The 23753-nt window shown below is 42.5% G+C and overlaps 1 protein-coding gene across 4 annotated transcripts in view; it reads right to left on the bottom strand.

Moving 5' to 3' along the window:
* rasgef1ba (RasGEF domain family, member 1Ba) overlaps nt 1–23753 on the bottom strand; it is a 230758-nt gene that overhangs the window by 29531 nt on the left and 177474 nt on the right. For all 4 annotated transcript variants that reach the window (XR_010963882.1, XM_067990601.1, XM_067990580.1 and 1 more), the window contains exons 5-8: nt 12942–13154; nt 9313–9387; nt 1009–1104; nt 754–856 (exon numbers count right to left, since the gene is read on the bottom strand). Coding sequence is in view for 3 of the 4 variants with exons in the window: in XM_067990601.1 (XP_067846702.1) it covers nt 754–856; nt 1009–1104; nt 9313–9387; nt 12942–13154 (487 nt within the window). In the remaining variant the exon portion in view is untranslated. The remainder of the gene's footprint in view (nt 1–753; nt 857–1008; nt 1105–9312; nt 9388–12941; nt 13155–23753) is intronic.

Below are 23753 nucleotides of genomic sequence, written 5' to 3'. Positions count from 1 at the left end.
AAGCTTGTTAATTTTATATTTATATCCTACAGCTGTGCCTACAATCCAAATTAAATAGGCCACCTGCACCTACATAACCTTTTATTTTCAGTGCTTTGAAACTTAGATTGTGTTTGATCTCAATATTTTTTTCTAATGAAAATATCAGTTCATTGAGTCTGCCTTCATAACTGAGGGCTGTAAGGCTTCCAATCAACCTTGTCACTCATCTCTTGGACCGTTTCCAATGCATCAATGTCATTTTGAAGGTAAGGTACTCACACTTTACAAGTGTTATTTCATATGTGGCCCAACCAATGATCTATAAAATGTTAGAATAATTTGTTTTGACTGATACTCAAATGCCCTTGAGATACAACCCAGTACATGATTAGCTTTGTTGATAACATTGCATTAACTTAGCTCAAAAGACATAAATTGTATGGCAGCATTTTGTTAAAAGTCCCCAGTGTCAAAGTCACTGACAATTTAAATCTAATAAGCTTACATGATGCATCCTTCTGGATTTAATAGGTTGTTGTTTTTTTTCCTTTTGTTTTTTGAATATTAAACCCATAATCAATAGCTTATCTATATCTGGGTGCTCTGATTGTTTGGCATCTTTCTAGATACCAATGCTGCTGACAGTTTAAAATTTAGAAAGAGTATCATGGAGACGTTTTACAAATAATACAGTTGGAATGTAATGAGAATCTACCAACTTGATTGATCTGTCCTGGATGCATTAAACTTCAGTTTATGAGCAATACTCACAAATAATTGCCATCAAGGAATTGAAGTTGCCGATGTTAAAGCACTCCCGAGCTACATCTATGAAATATTCTATTACTCGTGCCCTGTGCTTCTTCTTCACAGGCTGTGAATGACAGGTGAGAAAATTGGACTTCAGATGAAACAATACCTTTCACTAAAGGGAACTGACAGTTGAAATGCATAATAATGAGATAATTATCGTGACAGGCACAAAGAATGGACTGCAATGTCCGAATATGGTAACAGCCAACTCACCATGCAGATCTCTGTTGCTACGAGATAGCTCAGTCTGTTAAACCACTCTACGTATGCTTCCAGGTTGCTTGTTTTTTTAAGATTATTAAAACAGGTCTGAAAAGTAAAAAGTAAAAACAAATAATGGAAAACATAGCATCAGAATACTCCATTACATTTCAAGACTTGTGCTCCAGAACTAGCCACGCCTCTAGCTAAGCTGTTCCAGTACAGCGACAACAATGACATCTACCCTACAATGTGGAAAATTGCCCAGGTATGTCCTGCCCACAAAAAGCAGGACAAATCCAATCGGGCCAATTACCGCCCCATCAGTCTACTCTCAAAAATCAGCAAAGTGGTGGAAGGTGTCATCGACAGTGCTATCAAGCAGCACTTACTCACCAATAACCTGCTCACCGATGTTCAGTTTGGGTTCTGCCAGGACCACTCGGCTCCAGACCTCATTACAGCCTTAGTCCAAACATGGACAACACAGCTGAATTCCAGAGGTGAGATGAGAGTGACTGCCCTTGATATCAAGGCAGCATTTGACCGAGTGTGGCACCAAGGAGCCCTAGTAAAATTGAAGTCAAAGGGAATCAGGGGGAAAACTCTCCAGTGGCTGGAATCATACCTAGCACAAAGGAAGATGGTAGTGATTGTTGGAGGCCAATCATCTCAGCCCCAGGACATTGCTGCAGGAGTTCCTCAGGGCAGTGTCCTAGGCCCAACCATCTTCAGCTGTTTCATCAATGACCTTCCCTCCATCAGAAGGTCAGAAATGGGGATGTTCGCTGATGATTGCACAAAGTTCAGTTGCATTCGCAACCCCTCAGATAATGAAGCAGTCCGTGCCCACGTGCAGCAAGACCTGGACAACATCCAGGCTTGGGCTGATAAGTGGCGAGTAACATTCGTGCCAGGCAATGCCTATCTCCAACAAGAGAGAGTCTAACCACCTCCCCTTAACATTCAATGGCATTACCATCACCGTATCCCCCACCATCAACATCCTGGGGGTCAACAGTGACCAGAAACTTAACTGGACCAGCTACATAAATACTGTGGCTATAAGAGCAGGTCAGAGGCTGGGTATTCTGTGGCGAGTGACTCACCTCCTGACTCCCAAAGCCCTTCCACCATCTACAAGGCACATCAGGAGTGTGTTGGAATATTCTCCACTTGCCTGGATGAGTGCAGCTCCAACATCATTCAAGAAACTCGACACCATCCAGGACAAAGCAGCCCGCTTGATTGGCACCCCATCCACCACCCTAAACATTCACTCCCTTCACCAGTGGCGCACCATGGCTGCAGTGTGTACCATCTACAGGATGCACTGTAGCAACTCGCCAAGGCATCTTCGACAGCACCTTCCAAACCCATGACCTCTACCACCTAGAAGGACAAGGACAGCAGGTACATGGGAACAACACCACCTGCATGTTCCCCTCCAAGTCACACACCATCCCGACTTGGAAATATATTGCCATTCTTTCATCATCGCTGGGTCAAAATCCTGGAACTCCCTACCTAACAGCACTGTGGGAGAACCGTCACCACACGGACTGCAGCGGTTCAAGAAGGCGGCTCACCACCACTTTCTCAAGGGCAATTAGGGATGGGCAATGAATGCTGGCCTTGCCAGTGACGCCCATATCCTATGAACGATTAAAAAAAAACATACCGCGCCAATAGTGTTGCCAGATGAAGGGCATGTCATACACATGTGATATAAGATTGACAATTCACAAGTGGGTTATGGTCTTTTCAGAAATGGAGATGTTTATATCACACTTTGATATGGCATATTTCATTTTAACCTTTGATGTTTATTTTCAATTAAAGGTAAAGACATTCATACACACACACACACACACACACACATTTATTTTTATTATATATATAAAAGAATATATTAAATTTGATTTCATAGCACCAAAATTCATGTGATGGTGCTTTCTGAAAGCACTTTACCATTGAAATATTATGCATGTGTAAATATGACATATGTCCTCTACCATTTCTGCAAAGAACTGTTATGATGAAACATTTTCAAAAAACAGTTGAAATTTGCTGAGATGTACAAATGCAAATAGGGCAGATTAAAAATGTATTTGCTCAAGATTTGCTGATTTGATTTTTTTCTTACTTTGATCTTCAGAATATATAATTTATTTTATATTTTATAACAATGAGTGGTCTTAACATTCTGTTAGAAGGGCATCTGTAGGTGAGCTGGTAGCATAACATTACGTAACCTAATGTTACACGACAGGCCTACAGTATTCAGGAGAAATCAATTAACATGGTACTTGAAAATCCAAAGACCAAAAACTGAAGCAGAAATCCAAAAAATGTTAGAGAACACCTCAATAAAGAAGCCTGTTACTGGAAAGAAATCAGTAACTGTGAACAATAAAAGAATGAAGAACCTTAAAAGACCATTTTGGCACATCCATGAAAAGCACAAATAAAGGAACAAATTCAACAGGACGAGAACAGTAAACCAAGAAGCAGAAGCACCCCAAAAGCACTTGCAGAGGTGCAAACATCCTCTGAAATGCCGTTCACAAGTGCGGCCTTTGAGAAACTCTCAAGATAGCAGGAAAACCCCGAAAGCACAATAGCAGCCAAAGAGAAATGCAAAAATCAGAGGAGTGAAACTGAACAAAAGACTGACACAGAACCCAAACACACACTAAGACCACTGTAACCCTCCCAGATTAGCAAGCTTTTGGCTTCCCCACATCATGGAGCAGGATTTCAGCCGTGACCCCCCTCCCTCACTGAGCAGGATTACAACTCCAACCCACTGCCTCACTAATCAGTAATTTAGACATCCCCCCTCCCAAAAAGCACAGGATTTTAGATCCGGCAACCTCCCCCTTCCCTCGCTGAGTAGGATTTCACACATTCCCATCCATCTCCAACTGAGCAGGATTTAAACCCCCGTGAGCTGGAGTTTGCCCATATTCCCGCGTCCCCCATCTAAGCAACATTTCAACACCCAAGCAGCGTATCCCTACACTGAGCAGGATTTCCCCCCTGCTACCCCCCGCAATTTCGGCCCTGACTCCACCCCCCCCCCCCACCTCACTGAGTTGGATTTCAGCCCTCAATCCCCACCACCACCACCACCACCCCCGCCCCCCCCAACCCAAGCAGGCAAAATCAACCACCAGCACCCCCCCTCCCCTCCCTACTCCTCCCCCTCTCCTCACCACTTCATCCTGACTCCAGTCCGACTTTCCGATTCTCACCCTCATCCCTCCCTCTCGTCTACCCTTCCTTATCGCATTCCACAGCTCCTCTCACCCTCTCCCTCTGTCCTCCCTCCTTCTCTTCCTATTCTCCTCTCCTCCTTCTCCCTCCTTTCCCCCTCCCATTCTCTCCTTTTCCCCCCTCTTCTCCTTCCTCCTCTCCCCTCCTTTCCTCCCCTCTACACCCCTTTTCTCATCTTCCCCTCCCCTCCTCTCCTCTGCTCTGCGTTCCTCTCTGCTCTTCTCCTCCCGCCCGCTGACAGTGACATCATTCACGCCAGCTTTGGGAGTCAGTATTGGAGCATGCTAGTGAGGCCTGGGAGTTTAAATCTCCAGGGCCTCGTGTTCCAGACAAATCACCGCCCACTTCAGCCCACGTGCCCCCAATTCCCAGCCCAAGTTAAAATCGGGGCTTTAATGTTCACAAGCACAGTTCCCAGGATATTGATCTTCAAAAGTGTCCAATGAAAAAAAGTTACCAATGAAGTCTGATTTAATTCCATCTTTATACTACAACTACTGGTATATAGCCGACATTATTTGTGTAGCCACACCAACAGAGAATTCAAATGCACTTTGTGCTAAGGGCTCTATTGAATAGGGCGAAAGACCCTGTGTATGTTTATTGAAACAGAGCAATCAGTTTCACTCAGAAGATATAAAATTGCGGTAATGGAGGATGCTCAAGTTTTAAGTAAACCATGAGCTTTGTGTCACCTGCAGTTATGCTGCAGCCTGTGTATAAACAAAGCAATGCAAGACCTCCTGTTGGAGGTAGCCTCAAGCAGGCACTGCCAACAGTTTTTACACTGGCACAATAAAAATATTGTCCCGATGGCTAAGTTGGTTAAGGCAATGAGTAGCTAAACAATACAGACCAGAGAGGTCACAGGTTTGATTCCCAGACCATGTGAGGTTGGCTGATCTTAGGCAGGGCAGCAGTCGTGGTACTGGAATTGGCCTCAGACCCGGTGGGTGCAAAGTTGGCCAAGGTTCCCGTCCTTGATCATTATCCAGTGATCCATGCTGGAAGTGCGCATGTGGACATCAGATGAGAACAGGATTTAGTTTAGCTATTATAGTTCCCGCTGTTAAATAGCCTACTCTTGTACTGTCCAGGCTCACATAGATCAGGTGGTGGAGCCTCACTGGTGCTCCTGAAACTTTACCACAGCAACGAATGAGTCGATGCCCTCATGAGAGGAGAAAGTTGGTAGAAAAAAGAAGTATTTCTTTAAAAGTACTAGCACCAAAAGTGCAGCTTAACTTTATTGCCTTCACTGCCTTAAAACATAGGAATATTTTGAAGTTAAGAAAGAGGGTTTTTAAAATGGTATTGCACAAGTGTTCAGAAACATGGCTGAAATGCAAGGCAAAGCTCTCTCAGCTCTACCCCAACAATGCCCTTTAACCCCAGTTTCAAAGACACAGCCCTTACTTTTCTTCATTAGGAAAACTGGGCAAAGAATAAGACCCAGTGCAACAAGGTCAAAAAGAGTTGGAGAGAAGATGAAATAAGTCAAAAATAAATGATTAGGTGGTGCCAAACTGGGGTTTTAAAAGCCTGCAGAATGTAGAAGGAATGGAAGATTGAAGCAGGTAAGGAGTTACATAATTTTGAGGTCCTGGAAAAGATTGAGTTTGAGCAGAAAATCGTCCAACGGATCTTGATTTCAGCACTGTTTTTACAGTAACCGACAAAAGCTGGACCACCCACTGATTCCATTCTTACTATCGTAAACAAGGCATAAAACATAATGGGCTCGATTTTCCCAGGAAATTCCGGGTGCATTGGAGGCGGGGGGGAGCTCCGAAAATCAGGGAAATCCCATTCGGGTTCAGAGCCCGGCTCCAGCCTGCCGACTTCCGAGTTCCCCATGGACGCACCTGTGTGTGCGCGGGCGTCCCGAATCCGGAAGTCCCGTCGGCTTTAATGATAGTTGAAGAGCCTAATGTACCTCATTGAGGTACTTAAGGCACTTTACTTGTGTCAGATAAAGTGATTAGAACGATTTTTAACTTGCCTGGGTGGCTTTCTCATGGCTTCTGATTCACGCCTGGTGAAACTAGGCGTGAAGGGCCGGATCAGGCAAAAGGAAACAAAATAAATTAAATAAAAAACCACTGCATGAAATTAAAACACAAAATCAATCTACCTTTCCACCCCGCTCCAATGTCCGATATCTCCCTCTCCGATCTCCCCTTCTTCACCCCCCACCCCCCGCTTTCCCCATCTTCAGCCCCCGATGCCCCCCCGATCTCCCCTTCTCCACCCACCCCAATCTCCCCCCCAATTTCCCCTTCTTCACCCCCCCGATCTCCCCTTCTTCACCCCCCCCCGATCTTCCGTTCCAGGATGACGTCTCGCTCTCTCTTTTTCTCGCCCTCGCCCCCGCCCCCCCCCCCCCCCAATTGCAGCTCCTGACGGCAGCCAATCTGTCAGTCAGTCAGTCTGCCGGGCCAAAACCCGGAGAGCACATTAATCACCATCAATTACGATGTGATCGTGTTGGAAATGGTAAGTTTTGTTTATTCAAATTTGCCATGTGCACTTTCACTCCCCCACTGCCAACCCACCACCATTTCAAAATTGAGCCCAATTTGTTGCATTAGCAGTACAGCTTCCTCCATAATTCCTGTAATGTAAGTTCAAGCAGATTTTGAATGATGTCCAGAAATTTCTAAAATGAATGAATGTCGTACATCACCAGTCACATCCACTGAAACTGTTATTGCGCTCTGACTAGTTTTGCGCTTGACAAAAGATGACAACCTTAGTTGCGATACAAAGTTCACCAGAGCTGTCCATTAGATATCACATTCCCTCTGTAAAAGAGGCTGACAGTAGCTTCATTGTTTTCATTTTGTCAGATACAGCTAGAAATACTGCTATCATACTGCATTGGTGGAACCACTTACTGACCTGGATTTAACTCATTCTATAAATTGCATTTGACTTGTTCTGCATTTTTTTTTACAATGGCCAGACTAATGCTATTTTTAAGTGCACTACAGCTCACCAAACAATTTTCATTCTCTTTAATCATAGCCAAGGAGCAGTGGAGTGAACAGTAAGGTTTGGCACAGCACATAATGTGAGGTATCTTCAGGCCGAGCCTACGTAATCTGTAATTTTCTGCTGCTAACCACAATTAGAATAAACACAGCTATTTACTATAATACAGTGTGCTGTGATGCCTACTTTTTCTGATTCAGGTGCACCTATTAAAATTCACCCAGAAGAATTCAATAAAATGATTTGTGTTGCGGTGTGTGGTTCCACAGGTGGTCAGCTCACCAAAGTGGCCATTCTTGAGGTTTGAGCCTCAGTAGTGAGTGCCTCCGACTGTTTATCCACAGGAGGCCTACAGCCTGGCCGGATCTATCCGCACCCGTATTCCACCCGCATGCACCTTCAGGAACGGTCACTGGATAACAAGCAGGAGCAGGAATCGGGGCTGATTTCTTTTGCTCCATACCTTAAGGATACTTAGAAAAATTGTATCCCCTCATTACCACTGCCCCAGCCGAGATCAAGTAACAACACTCATTGGGCCCTTTCTGGTCTCCTTGGCTGAATGTCACACTGAGCTCTGCCTTTATCTAAGCCTTTGTGGGAGCTTGTGTCGTTTTTTTTAATCCGTATAGGTGTGATCTATCAGAATGATAGAAAATATAGCAAAAAAGATCATTTGGCACTTTGGGCTTGCCTGACGCTCGATCTTTAAGAGGAGTCATTTACCCTAATCCTATTTCATAGAATCATAGAATGGTTACGGCACAGAAGGAAGCCTCTTGAAGTCTATCACTATCCTCCTCACTGTTCACTACGCTTCCAAGTTTTGTATCATCTGCAAATTTTGAAATTGTGCCCTGTACACCCAAGTCCAAGTCACTAATGTATATTAAGAAAAGCAGTGGTCCCAGTACCAACCCCTGAGCAACACCGCTGTACACCTTCCTCCAGTCTGAAAAAACAGCCATTCACCACTACCTTCTGTTTCCTATTACTTAGCCAATTTCATATCAATGTTGCCACTGCCCCTTTTATTCCGTGGGCTTCAATTTTATTGACAAGCCTATTTTGTTGCACTTTATTAAATGCCTTTTGGAAGTCCATATACACAACATCAACCACATTGCCCTCACTGACCCTCTCTGTTACCTCATCAAAAAACTCAATCAAGTTAGTCAAACACGATTTTCCTTTAACAAATACGTGCTGGCTTTTCTTTATTAATCCACACTTGTCCAAGTGACTATTAATTTTGTCCCGGATTATTGTTTCTAAAAGTTTTCCCATCACTGAGGTTAAACCGACTAGCTAGTAGTTGCTGGGTTTATCCTTACACCCTTTTTCGAACAAGGGTGTAACATTTGCAATTCTCCAGTCCTCCGGCACCACCCCTGTGTCTAAGGAGGATGTGTCTGGGTGGATTTCCCTGCTCTTTCCCCAAATCTTTTTCTAATCTTTCTTTTCAAATCCTGATTCAATTCCCTTTTAAGGCAGTTTATAATCTTTCTGCCTCTACTTTATTCCAAAATAGAAACAAACTCTTATTTTCTCTTTATTACTCTTTTTTGTTTGTAATGTAAAAAAACTTACAATATACTAGAACGCTTTTTGTGGCATTGTCTGACAAAAAGGGGGATTTTAGCATTATAGCTCATGTAATTTAGGATACACGGGGTAAATGTGATTAAAAAGTTGGCTTCAGATAGCTGTGTCACTGAGAAAAGCTCATCATTTGTGTGGCAGTGATGATCAACATTTCTGACCTAATGGACAATCAGACTGTAATAATGGGAGATGTCTGTCCTGGGTGGATTTTCCTTGTTTTTGTCAACACCGCTGTTCAGAGATTAATAAGATCAAAAGTTGCTTGGCTAGGACTGGCTGTTTGAAATGTTAATGTATGTAGATCAAAAAAATTGCAGAAATATTCAGATTAAAAAGAAACATTAAAAACAGACTGTAAGTACAGCTGGAAAGTAAGTACGTGAGCTGAATAGGACAGTGAGGACAGTATTCATTTGTAACTGTATAGACAAATTGTACCTTGTTATTGTCTAAAGGGTCTTTGTGTGCAAAGGCTTGGACAAATTCCTCAGGTCCGATATGACTGAGTCGTTCCTACAGAAATAAACAAAGCATCAATGACAAGCCAAACTTAATTTATTAACAGGTTCATATTTTATGCACCATACATACAAAGGCTTTCTCATTTTCAGGGTTTATTTTTTCCTGAATTTGAGTCAAAAAATTGGGTGAAATCACCTATGAGCAAATACGTGCTTTTTTGAGTCAAAAATAACAATCTTCAAAATCAGAAAAATTTAGATTTAATCAGTAAATAACTGTAGAAGGAACAATTAAAATACTTTAAATGATAAACATTTGTCACTGTCTTCACAAAGTATAATGCTAAAAGCCGTTCAACCGCATCCTCAGTGTCTCTTTCCCCATTTAACTTTTATCAGCTATCTCCATATAATGCAACCAACTGAAGATTGCTATTGGTACAAGAGAGAAGATTAAATGCTCTCTGTATAATAGGAAAGGTGGCTTCATACATCATGCCAGGCTTGCAGGATGTTGATGTCGATGTTGCCAGGTCCAAGTTTTGAAATTCATCTCTTAAGGAGTTATCAGGTTTAATTAGGCTTAACCCTAACTTCAGACCATACACATGAACATGGTGTCCATAGTATCATGATGTCCTCACTCAACTTATTTAGTATACTAGCACTGAATTATGTTTAATGTTGTGTCTCTGTGTGACATACCTCCAACTGGTACCACCACCAGTGACAGTTCTAAAGGCATCAGTACTTCACCTTAAGGTTACACAGTTGTAAATACCCTCTTCAGACACAATCCAATTTTGGAAGGACAGCTTCTATAATAGTACTGAAGGTTTTTTTTTAATAATTCAGTGGACTTATTACCTGAAATTGTGAGACTGCTCCTGATGTGGAGACTCATTTGACCAGTGTGCAGTTTGGAGAAGTTTGGGTGCAGAGATAAACTCACCCAATTTATGATGCTCATGACTTTTAAGTCATTGCTTTTAATGGTGCATGGACGTCGATACCCAATTCTCCAATCTGCACTCCTGTCAAGCAAGATTCCTTGCTGGGATTGTAGTTTTGCAATTTCTGAGCTAATATGAAACCAACAAGGAGGAAGTCAGAGCGAGAGAAAAAATTAAATCCAAGGGAGATGGGAGCGATCAAGGGAGAAAGTGGTAGGTTTCATGAACAAGGTGAGTGTTGAGCGGTAAGATAAGAAAGAACATGAATTTATACAGTGCCTTTCACGACCTCAGGACATCCCAAAATGCTTTACAGTCAATGACGTACTTTTGAAGTGTAGTCACTGCTGTAATGTAAGAAAACATAGCAGCCAATTTGCGCACAGCAAGATCCTACAAACATCAATGAGATAATGACCAAATAATCTGTTTTAGTAATGTTGGTTGAGGGATACATTTTGGCCAGGATACCAGGAAGAACTCCTGTTCTTTTCAAACAGTGCCATGGGATCTTTTATGTGCATCTGAGAGGGCAGATGGTTTAACGTCTCATCTGAAAGATGGCACCTCTGACAGTGCAACACTCCTTCAGTACTGCACTGAGGTGTCACTGGATTATGTGGTCAAATCTCTGGAGTTGGTCTTGAACCCACAACTTTCTGGCTCAGAGGTGAGATTGCTACCACTAAGCCAAGACTGACACAAGAAGGTGATGAGGAAAAATGGCAGAGAACAGGATACATGAGGTTCTCAGTTGGGAGAAAGTATTAGGGAGAACTGAGAGTTATATCAAATGGGTCCAGGAAAATAGTATATAAAGCAGCTTAATCAGAGCATCTTAAGCATTTATATGCTAGCATAATTTCAAGGTCTTGGTGTCTACAAGGGAAGCATGATGGTAATCTGGGAACACTGTAATCTATAACACAAGCTCTTGCTCAGCACTGTCAGAAGTTATGTTCTTCCTGTTCATGACTTGCTTTATCCTTGATTCATGTAGGACCACAGGGAAAATGAAATGGATTTATTCAGATATCCATATCACATTGGGTATCCCAAGAGATGCTAGACTCTCTCGTCAAGTTGGTATGTCTAATTTTGTGCGGCAGGACACTAATAACAGCCTTCACTTGATTAATAGTTGTGTGCAGTGACTGCTCATTCATTTTTGAAATTAATCATTAATTTTTAATTCATACCTAGTAATGGTTCCCATGCTGGATGAAGGACAAGATTTTGGAGTAAATCCAGCCACCACCTGCCATGCTATTTCCAAAGCCAATTCCTAATCATTAGATGCTCAAAACTAAACTTTCTAAAAGTTGTCAGCTACCAGTGACTGCCATCTCAGCCAATCAGTACAGAGTGCTACAGAGTGCCAAGGTGTATATAAAAATGGATAAATGAACCAGTTCAACTCTACAACAGCCAACAGAAGCCTTAGTGAGCTTGTTGCTGGTTAATTCAAGTTCATTCGGAGAGGCACTGTTGCTACTGTATTCAACACCACATGCAGGAGGAAGTAGCCGCTGGTACTAATTTTGCCTGGGGTAAAAATGTAGTGCTGCCCAATTTATGGTTTGAGCACTCTCCACATAATTTTTTGTTTGTGCTCAATACAAGTATCAGCTTCCGTGGGTAAGCACACACTTCGTACAAACTGAAACTTAACCTTGTACATAAAGTATCTAGACTAATGTGTCACCAGGTGAGAAATGAACCCTTTTACAGTTGGGGAATGTACTGGAACTAGTATAGGATTCCACTGTATACACCTGATCTCCCTGACTAATGGAAAATACCACAAAGACAGACCCTTAGTCCTGACTAAAACTGATTTGTGTTTATTAAGAAGATAAAGTCACCAGATTAGATAGGTTACAATACTTCACACAAGGATCAGATGGCTTAATGGAAGCACTTTCTCCTCTGATTCAGAACTTTGTGGATTCTAGGATTTAAGCACGTAGATTAGGCAGACGTTTCAGTACTGTACTGAGGGAGTGCTACATTGTCAGAGGTGCTGTCTTTCAGGTGAGACATTAAACCAAAAGTCTGCCAGTTCAGCATGAAAAAGATCCCATGGCACTATTCAAAGACAAGCAAGGGAGCTCTCCTGAGGTCCTGGCAACATTCAACCCTCAACCAACACCATGGGGTGGAGTTTTGTCTTCAACACCTGGGTGGTAATCTGGTGGAGCGCATCTCGGCCTGTTCTAGAAGCCACTTATTTTAGAATGGGCTCGGCTGGCAGGTCGCGAGCAGAACTGCTCCCCATCCGATTTTCCTCCACCACTAACTCAGTCTATGATGAAATTTGAAGCTGGTAAATAAACAGGAGGATACTGAGCTCCGAATGACAAAATTTGGGTTTACTATTTCAGAAATTGGCAATATACCAGGCAATTGCACCACAGTCGGAGCCATTCTATTAAATAAGATTTTCCCACCTTACTATGGATCCACAAACTTTTCCACAAAACCTCAGTAAACATAAACCTCCAAAGCTTAGGGAATAGAAGCTTACGTGCTAGAAAGAATGAGTCAGAAATACCTCCATCATAACAAAATAGAAAAAAGAACAAAACAAAAAAGCCTTGATGCACTATAAAATATAACCCAGTGATATTATTATAATATATAAATGACTAACCAGTTCTATGTGTGTTAGCTGTTGAGCTAAGGTGTACGGGTCACTGCAGATGGCCACTATGTCTTTCTGAATGGATTGTGGTTTGGTCTTTAGCACAGTCAATCTGTCTGTGACAGATGCATTTAATTTTGAGAGAACTTCTTCGTACTGGTTAAGGGTAGCAAGTTTTCGGATCAAATTCTGAGTCATCTGGTGCATGGTTTTCCGATGTAACTGCCAGAAGAAAGAAAAACACATAAGTAAAAATAAGTATCCAGATAAATCTGGTCCAGTGTCTCATTGATTGATGTAAACTAAATATTTCCTTCATCATTTATTACTGAAAGACATCAGATTAATGCAAAGAACTCCTGGTGACTATTTGGCGACCCTTAGTCGAAAATGGACAGACTTGAGTTAGTGAGGTTTTCAACCCCAGCCACCCTACCCATATTTGAATAGCCTGCCAATGGTCATTGTATATGCCTACATATGAGGATGGCTTCTTGATACTGGAAAGCTGCCAGGAACCATGAAATCACACCATAGCATGAATCAATACCTACCAGATAGGAGGGGTTAAAAGGGGAGACACTCGGCGGAAAAAAATTTAAGGTCATAAAAAGAACTGAGATCAGTGGAGCTGGAGCTCCCCGGATGACTAAAGATACAGAGATTAAAATGAAACAGAAAGAGGAAGCTTATGATAAATGTCAGATTCATAATTCAGTAGGGAACCAAGCGGAATACAAAAAGTACAAAAGAAAACTGAAAAAGGAACTAAGAGAAGCAAAGAGAGCATATGAGAATAGATTAGCGGGTAATGCAAAAGGGAATCCAAAAGTCTTTTATGAACATATAAATAGTAAATGGGTAGTCAAAGGAAGGGTGGGACTGATTGGGAACCAAAAAGGAGATCTTCTTGTGGAGGCAGAGGGCATGGCTGAGGTATTAAATTAGTACTTTGCATCTGCCTTCACAAAAGAAGAGGATGCTGCCAGAGGTCTGAGGATGTAGAATCAGTATGAGTGGAGCTAAGAAATAACAAAGGGAAGAAAACACTGGTGGGAGTAGTTTATAGGCCCCCTAACAATAGTTATAGTGTTGGACAGAATATAAATCAGGAAAGTAGAGGAGCATATAACAAGGGTGAGGCAATAATCGTGGGGGACTTTAATCTTTATATATACTGGGCAAATCAAATTGGCAAAAGTAGTTTGGTGGACGAGTCCATGGAATGCATTCGAGACAGTTTTCTGAACAATATGTCGAGGAACCAACTAGGGAACAGGCTATTTTAGATCTAGTATTGTGTAATGAGGCAGGGTTAATTAGTAATCTTATAGTTAAGGATCCTCTGGGGGAGAGTGATCAAGATATGATAGAATTTCATATTGCGTTTGAGAGTGATTGTAGTTAAGTCCGAAACTAGGGTCTTAAATTTAAACAAAACCAATTACATAGGTATGAGGGGCGAGTTGGCTAAGGTAGATTGGGAAATGAGATTAAAAGATATGATGGTAGATAAGCAATGGTGAACATTTAAAGAAATAATTCATAATTCTCAACGAATATACATTCCCTTGAGGAATAAAAACTCCATGGGAAATGCAATCCAACTGTGGCTAACTAGAGAAGTTAAGGTTAGTATTAGATTAAAAGAAGAGGCTTACAATGTTGCCAAAAAGAGTAGAAAACCTGAGGATTGGGAGGGTTTTAGAAATCAGCAAAGGGTGACCAAAAAATTGGTAAAGAGGGAGAAAATTGAACATGAGAGCAAACTAGCAAGAAATAAAAAAAGATTGTAAGAGCTTCTACAAGTATGTAAAAAGGAAGAGATTAGCGATAGTAAACGTGGATCCCTTAGAAGCAGAGACAGGAGAAACTATAATGGGGAATAAGGAAATGGCAGAGACATTAAACAAATATTTTGTATCTGACTTCACAGTAGAAGACACAAAAAACATATTGGAAATAGTGGGGAACCAAGGGTCTATTGAGAGTGAGGAACTTAAAGCAATTAAGATTAATAAAGAAAAAGTACTGGAGAAATTAATGGGGCTAAAAGCCAACAAGTCCCCTGGACCAGATGGCCTACATCCTAGGGTTTTAAAAGAGGTGGCTGCAGAGATAATGGATGCATTGGTTTTGAACTTCCAGAAATCCCTAGATTCTAGAACAGTCCCCGTAAATGCGATTCAAGAAAGGCGGGGGAGAGAAAACACAAAACTATAGGCAAGTTAGCCTGACATCAATAGTAGAGAAAATGCTAGAATCTATTATTAAGGATGTAGTAACAAGGCACTTAGAAAATCATAATATGATTACGCAGAGTCAACACTGTTTTATGAAAGGGAAATCGTGTTTGACAAATCTATTAGAGTTTTTTGAGGGTGTAACTAGCAAGGTAGATAAAGGGAAACCAGTGGAGGTAGTATATTTGGATTTTCAAAAGGTATTCGATAAGGCGCCACACAAAAGGTTGTTACATAAGATTAGGGCTCATGGGATTGGGGGTAATATATTAGCATGGATTGAGGATTGGTTAACAGACAGAAAACAAAGAGTAGGAATAAACGGGCAATTTTCAGGTTGGCAGGTTGTAACTAGTGGGGTGCCGCAAGGATCAGTGCTTGGGCCTCCGCTGTTTACAATATATATCAATGACAGAGATGAGGGGACCGAGTGTAATGTATCCAAGTTTGCTGACGATACAAAGCTAGGTGGGAAATTAAGCTGTGACGAGGACGCAAAGAGGCTGCAAAGGGATATAGATAGGTTAAGTGAGTGGGCGAGAAGGTGGCAGATGGAGTATAATGTGGGGAAATGTGAAATAATCCACTTTGGTAGGAAGAATAGAAAAGTAGAATATTTTTTAAAAGGTGAGAGATTAAGAAATGTTAGTAGTCAGAGAGATTTGGGTGTCCTTGTACACAGAAAGTTAACATGCAGCTACAGCAAGCAATTAGGAAGGCAAATGGTATGTTCGTCTTTATTGCAAGGGGTTAGAATATAAGAATAAGGAGGTCTTGCTGCAATTATATAGGGCTCTGGTGAGATCACACATGGAGTACTGTCTAATAAGTTTTGGTCCCCTCACCTAAGGAAGGATATATTTGCCATAGAGGGGGTACAACAAAGGTTCACTAGATTGATTCCTGGGATGAGAGGGTTGTCCTATGAGGAGAGATTGAGTAGAATCAGCCTATATTCTCTGGAGTTTAGAAGAATGAGTGGTGATCTCATTGAAATGTATAAAATTCTTACAGGGCATGACAGCGTAAATGCTGAAATGCTGTTTCCCCTGGCTGGAGAATCTAGAACTAGGGGTCATAGTCTCAAGATAAGGGGTCGGTCATTTAGGACTGAGATGAGGAAAAACTTCTTCAGTCAGAGAGTTGTGAATCTTTGAAATTCTCTATCCCATAGGGCTGTGGATGCTCAGACATTGAGTATATTCAAGATTGAGATCGAATGACTTTTGGACACTAAGGGAATCAAGGGATATGGGGATTGGGCGGGAAAGTGAAGTTGAGGTAGAAAATCAGCCATGATCTTATTGAATGGCAGAACAGGCTCGAGGGGCCGTATGGCCTACTCCTGCTCCTATTTCTTATGTTCTTATGTTTATGTGCACTTGGACAAAGCATCCTCTTTTCCAGGGCACATTCAAACATTTTAAATGAGATAGGTGAGACCAAAAGAATGAAGTGGGGGGGAACTCAGTCACAAGTCCATCGGCGCATTATATAGGCATTTACCTAACTTAGCAATGACGTGAACCCTACTGAAAGTTAGGTCTCACATACGCTGCCAATGACATTGCAGGGGCTAATTTTAACTTTTGCCGATAGAGTAAATGGGTGATATCAGATCGGCTGCCCATTATACACCTCGTCCAATTTTCGTTTCCATTGGAGTCAAGTTTGAGATAGGTGGCCATTGGGTCAGATTACTGATTTTGCCCCAAGCTTAAAAACGGAGCATAACTAAAATGTACTTAGTATACTATATCCTAAAAATCTGGGGTAAGAATTCCACTGCCCCTACATTTAGCAACATTTGCGGATATTTCCTATGTTTGGTGCTTCTAGTGAAATTGTAAACACATTCAAAAAGAACATATTTACATTGGAAATAAGTAACAGCAAATCTTCACAAACTCATGTGATGTCACTAAACACAGTAACCAAAGGAATTCCTGCCCCTGTTGATTTTCCAACAAGTTTCAGTTCCATCAGGAAGAAGAAATGGTTAGCGTTATTAAAATTGTAACAAAGCTGATATTCTTAGAGAAATACAGAGATGCCACCGGTCAATCACCATTCATTAACACACTCTTGGCTTGTTTTCCCTATCTTTCCCTTCATTACTTTGTCTAATGCCCAGCTATCTGCTTGCTCTCACCAGTGGGCCAGCTGACAACTAGTAAAGCTTATCATAGCCTACAGTGAGCAGGTTGGACTGCTGACCTCTACCAGGTTCAAACATTTACAACTGCAAGTGATCTAAAGTTATAATGCTGGTATACTTGAGGAAATCACTGGTCTTGCACTACAAATTAAATACCCAGGGGATGAAATTGGGCCAAATAGCGCCCGTTTTTTTAGGCGCTGCGCAGACACTTAAGTCCCGAAAATGGGGTTCGAGATGTGCGTGCACACTTTCGATGGGAAGTGCGTAGGACACCATCTTGGTAAAGGGATTTGCGCGCGCACCTAGTGGTCACCATGCAGAGTAGGGAGATTATGACAATGATCAGTGTGCAACGCTGATTTGAAGGCAATGTGGTATTTTGGAATTCCACACTCCAGCCAACACCATGTCTTAACCTTGTACAGATGAACAGGATTTAAAGGTTATGAAGGACCCCCCCCTCACCCCCCCACAACGAGTGCTATTTAAAGGGATCATGAAATACTTACAGGTTAGTTGCTGGATTATTTCTTCTGGCTGCTGGTGCAATTGTACATGTTTTTGGATGTTTCCTCTACTGGGATTAAGTTTCAATATTCTACAGGGAGTGTGGTCTGGCTGGTTTTGCTGTACTCTTTGTATCATTTAAAATATTGTGCCAAATAAGTTGCTCCCAGACATGAATGGCCTAGTAGGGCTTCCTCTGGGAATTGAACATGACTGGGCGATTAAGAGAAGCTACGCAGAGCAGGACAAGCTGCTGGAAGAGGGAGGAGGAGGAGAAGCAGAGCACTCAGCAGGAGGCCATATCCACGGAGGGTCTTCAGGGACAATTCTCTTACCTCAACTTCAGCGATGACCAGTGCATTAGACGTCTTCGGTTCACAAAGGAGGTTGTGACTGAAATTTGTCAACTGCTGCAGCCACAACTGCAGCCTCAAAGCAAAGCAAGGACAGCATTGCCTGTGGCTGTCAAGGTTAACAGTGGCTCTTAACTTTTATGGCTCTGGCTCCTTTCAGGCTGCTGCTGGAGATATAAGCAACATCTCGCAGTTTGCAATGCACTATAAGGGAATCTGAGGCTCTCTATACAATGAGAAACACATTCATCTCATTCCGTCTTGCCAGAGACCAGCAGGAAGAGCGAGCACAAGGGTTTGCTTGCATTTCAAGCTTCCCCATGGTCAGGATGCCACTGACTGCACACATATCGCCATGCATGCTCCACATCTGAACTCGGCCATATTCATAAATAAAAAGGGATTCCACTCCCTCAAATTGCAGCTGGTGTGCGACCACACGCAACGCATCATGCAGGTCAGTGCCCGCTATCCCGGCAGCAGTCATGATTTGTTCATTCTGCGGCAGTCCTCTGTTCTAACTGTATTTGAACCAGCACGCAAGTCAAAGGCTGGCTATTGGGCAAAAAGGGTTATTCCCTAATGAAATGGCTCATGACTCCGATCAGGAACCCACACACACGTGCACAGCAAGCATACAATGAGAGCCATGCTGCCACAAGGAGCATCATAGGGCACACCATAGGCATCCTTAAGCAATGCTTCCGCTGCTTGGACCACTCTGGAGAAGCCCTGCAGTATTTAGCTGAGCAGGTATCAAGATTTGTTGTTGTATGCTGCATACTGCACAACCTCGCCATTATGAGGGAACAGCCCTTGCCACTGCCTATCAGGAGAGAACCTGAGGAGCAAGAAGAGGAGGAGGAAGTGAAGGAGGAAGTGCAAAGGAAGTGGAGGAAGAGGAAGGAAGGCTACAACGTAGACAGGCTCTTTCTCCCAGGCCTCTACATGATCAGATTATTAATGAACGATACCAGTAACCTCAATGACACCGCCCCATTCACCAATTGTCCCACACTCCTTACCTTTCCTGTCTCACATGATCATCAAATTGTCCTCCTTATGATTACACATTGCTTCCTCCCTCAGCTCACCACAGAAATAAAAACTACCAAATGCAAAATTCAATCCACATTTATAAATTAGCACATGAAATTATGCAAACAGTGAGACTATTCACCTTTGTGTATGCCGTTAGTGCCTTCTTTCGTGTGCCGTTACCTTTCCTAGTTTTGCTACGAGGTGCTTCCCCAATGGCTGGAGCATGGGAGGTAGAAGGCTGCTGACCTTCGATTGAGGAGTGTGCAGATGGACGACCTCGAGCAGCTCTGGGCCTAAAGGGCCCGGCTTCAGACTGCACCATCTTAGCCTGGACTGCAGCAATCTGGGCCTGCTGGCTGACCGGCAACAGCATGGGCACTGGCGGAGTGGCAGGTGTGGGAACAAGAATACTGACATCCTGAGCGAGGACAGCAGGTTCATCTTCCATAGACTCACTGCCACTTTCCCAGGACAGCGCCTCGGCAATTCCGGTGAACTGTTGGAGAACAGATTGCTGGACAGCTGTGACACCCTGGAAGCCTGTTCAATAGCAGTACCCAGAGCCATGATAGCAGTCAGACCTTTGATGAAAGCTGTCACATCGTTCATCAGTCGCTGCATCATGGTGGATTCCACAGGTGTGCTGATGGAGTTGACCACCCATTCCATGCGGGAAAGGATGGGCTCCAAGTTCTGCACAAAGCCCCGTGCCAAGTTGGAGCTGGACTCCTCCATGATCCTTGATATTGTGAGCAGACTTTTTGGCAGGCTTTCCAGTGCCCCAAGCATTTGTTTGTGTACGCCCATCAGCCTTCTTCTGTAGCCTGGCCCATCGAAGTCTTCATCTGAATCCTCTGCAGCAGAACTAGTGTGTGGCCTCACCCTCCGGCGAGCTGGCACCTATGGTATCCTTTCCCCCTGCCCTGGCTCCTGTGCACTTGTGCCAGTGTCTCACCACATGCAGATCCTTCCTCTAGTCTAGTCTCTAAACTACGTGCAGTGTTAGTCTATGAGCTGGCGGCTGTGAATATAAGATCGAGTGATGGTGTGTCTTCATCATCACTGCCTTCTTCCTCTGCCTCCTCCGACTGGGAAGGTTCCATTTCTTGGGTATCTGAAATGACAAAGGGACATGGGTTGGTTTGTGGTGAGGGGAGAGGAGAAAGTAAGACGTGCGTGCTTGCACCATCTGCAGCACGTGAATCAGAAAAGTTTGTGGGATGAGGGAGAAGCGGGAAGAGAGAAGGAGGATTAGGTATGCAGAGACCCTCATCATCAATCCCTCCAGCGCCGCCAATGCCCCACAGCCTCAGCGATGCCCCTTCCCATCACGGCCAGCACTGTCTCCTCCAGGGGGGTTAGGACGTGTAGGTGCACTTGTCCTCCTCCAGTTGTTTCTTGCTGCCTCCTGTTATGTGCCACCTTCTCCTGCAAGAAAGAGGTAATTGTGTCAGTGAGTGTCCTGCAAGATGTTTGGGTGATGTGGCTATCATGGTTGAATAGCTGCCAGAGTGTGTGAACTGTGAGTTGTGGGTTTGAGGCTTGCAACAGTGCTAAGTGTGTGAGGTTGAGATAAAGCATATGATTTGAACGGTTGAGTACTGATTGAAAGAGATTGTTGGTAGGTGGGTGATGGGGGTGCAGCGTATTGAGCAGAAGTTGATGCTAGTCGTGCAGTTGGTATGATATGCCACTTGAAACTTGAACTCACTCACCTTGACAACTCGTGTTAAATCATTGACCTTCTCTTGCACTGCATCCATATTCTTGGAGCTATGCTCTTGACATTTACCTCCTCCGCTACTTCCTCCCACTGCTTCTTGAGCATATGTCTGGAGGGCCTACTGCCCCCCCCACCCCCTGCAGATACAGAATGTCTCTCCTTCTCTCCACCTCTTGCACCAAGGCCTCCACTGCATTATCAGAGAACCTTGGTGCATGTTCTCTTGCAGGCACAGCCATTCTTCAAAGTATTCCAGTACTAAATCACTTCACAAACAATTCCCACCACTTCTTGCAGCCACAATGCACCTCCCCTTTAAGACAGTAGACATTACTAAGGTAATGTGCTGCCTGCATCATTGTGAACGGTCATGGGTTAATTGCGTACCACACTCCCCTTGCCCATTTTCAGGGGTTATGCAATTTAACCCCCTCAGTATCACAGACTTACTTGCACTGGAGCCAATATAAAATTCCATATGATTTCAAGAGTTTTCTCATTCATGCAAGCCTTTCAAGCTATCTAAGTCTTGATGTTGATACTTATAGGCATTGCAGCAATGGCTATATAAACAGCTCATTTAAATGATCCATAGACCCTGTATACTTTTGCTTAATGGCAAGCATAAGCTTTAAATGTGTTGCTTTCATAATGACAGCGTAATAAAATAACAGGGCTGTAAGCAACTCTGTAGAAATACGAACTGGGTAAACAGATGTGAACTTCTATTTCTGGTTTATTTTCCATGCTCACCACTTGCAGCTTAAAAGAGGTCAACACAGATAATCTTGTGCTGCACAAGATGTAGTGAGATAAATCTCCCTGGGAAACAAAGGCCAATGTTACAATCTGCAGGGTACACATCAAACAGCTAATGAGAGTTGCTTTTGTTGACAGTTAAGTGCAAGGACCAGGATGCAACCAGTCAGTCACCATTCATTAACATACTTTGCAGCGCGAAAGAAAATATTTGGAGGAATATAATTCAGTTAACCACTAGATAAAATGACAAGATAACAACCAAAAATCTCAAACTTGTGGAAAGATAATAATATTGCTAGTCAAGAGATCAAAATGAATATTAAACAACATAACTCCTAAGGTTCAAGTACTACCATTTCGTAAATAGCTTTTCTATCATATGTCTTCTGTAGAAATGGTGCAGTTTATTTTTAAAGCTGAATATTTTAAAGAAGAATTAGAGAAAACCATGCAGTGTGATTGAGCATTGGAGGACTAAGCATCAATGCCATAGCTTTGGAAGTTTGGTTCCCCCACTCTGTTCAATTACTGATCTAAGCCGTGCTGAGCGTAGGAACATGGGAACAGGAATAGGTCATTCAGCACATCAAGCCTGTTCCGCCATTCAATTAGATCATGGCTGATTTATCCCGCAACTCCATTTACCTGTCTTTGTTCCTTTGATATCCTTCACTAACAAAAATCTATCGATCTCAGCCTTGAAAATTTCAATTGACCCAGCATCCATATCCTTTCAGGGGAGAGACTTGCAGATTTCCACTACCCTTTGTGTGAAAAAGTGCTTCCTGATTTCACACCTAAATAGTTTCTCTGTATCTACCCTATCGAATCCTTTATCATTTTTTAAACACCTCGACTAGAACACCCCTCAACCTTCTAAACTGAAAAGAATACAAGCTAAGTTTATGCAACCTGTCCTCATAATTTAATCCTTTATGTCCTGCTTTCATTCTGATGATACTCCTTCTCTTAAATAATGGAATGACATTTGCAATTTTCCACTCCAAGGGCACAATTCCTGAATCTAAAGAGCTTTGGAAAATTATGACTAATACACCTGCAATCTCCTCACCTATTTCTTTTAATGCCTTGGGGTGGAAACCATCTGGTCTTGGAGATTTGTCTACCTTAAGTCCCATTACTTTCTCCATTACCATTTTTTAAACTTATATTATATCCACAGAGTTACTCCCCTTGATTTATTTTGAGATTCCCTTGTACCACAAAAATTTTGTCCTCTTCCTCCACTTGAAAACAAATACAAAGTACTTATTTAACAAGTTTGCCATTTCCTTATTATCCATTTCCTTATTATCCAGTATAGTCTCATCTGCATCTGTCTTTAATGGCCCCCATTTTCCCTTTTACCACTCTTCTTCTTTTAATATATTTATAAAAACTTTTGCTGTTAGCTTTGATAACCCTTGCAAGTTTTTTTCATATTCCCTTTTTGCCCCTCATTAATTTCTTTGTATCCCTTTATTGCTTTTTAGAGCTCTCCCAGTCTGTTGGGTTTCCATTGCATTTGTGTAAGCCTTTTCTTTAGCTTGATACTGTCTTTTACCTCATTTGTTGACCAAGGTTGCTAACTACACAAGCGGAGCCTTTACCTTTTAGAGGTATGTACTGGTTTTGTATCATACCAAAATACTTATTTGAATACTCCTCACTGTCTGTCTATAGGTTTACCCGTTGACAGTTCAGCCCAGTCTACTATGGTCAATTTATCTCTCATTCCTTCAAAATATGCCATACTTAAATTTAAAACCTTGGTTTATAAGCAGGGAAAGAATGAATGGAGGCTGCCAGGGCAAGGGAAAAATCAGACAGGCAATCCAGTTTAGATGATAATTCTTGTGTGCTGCTAGCTGGCTAAGAGGGGCATTGGTGAATATCTGCAAGCAGACCATCCATCTTCAAGACAAGAGGCATAAATCTCAGTTAACCTAATTATTTTGAAAAATTATACTCATAAAATCATAAATTAATTAGAGCCGTGAAAAGATCAACACGATTATTTAGAATGTGTAG

This window comes from Heptranchias perlo, chromosome 1, assembly GCF_035084215.1.
Source record: "Heptranchias perlo isolate sHepPer1 chromosome 1, sHepPer1.hap1, whole genome shotgun sequence".
Taxonomy (NCBI): Eukaryota; Metazoa; Chordata; class Chondrichthyes; order Hexanchiformes; family Hexanchidae; genus Heptranchias; species Heptranchias perlo.
This window is presented reverse-complemented; position numbering and strand designations above follow the sequence as displayed.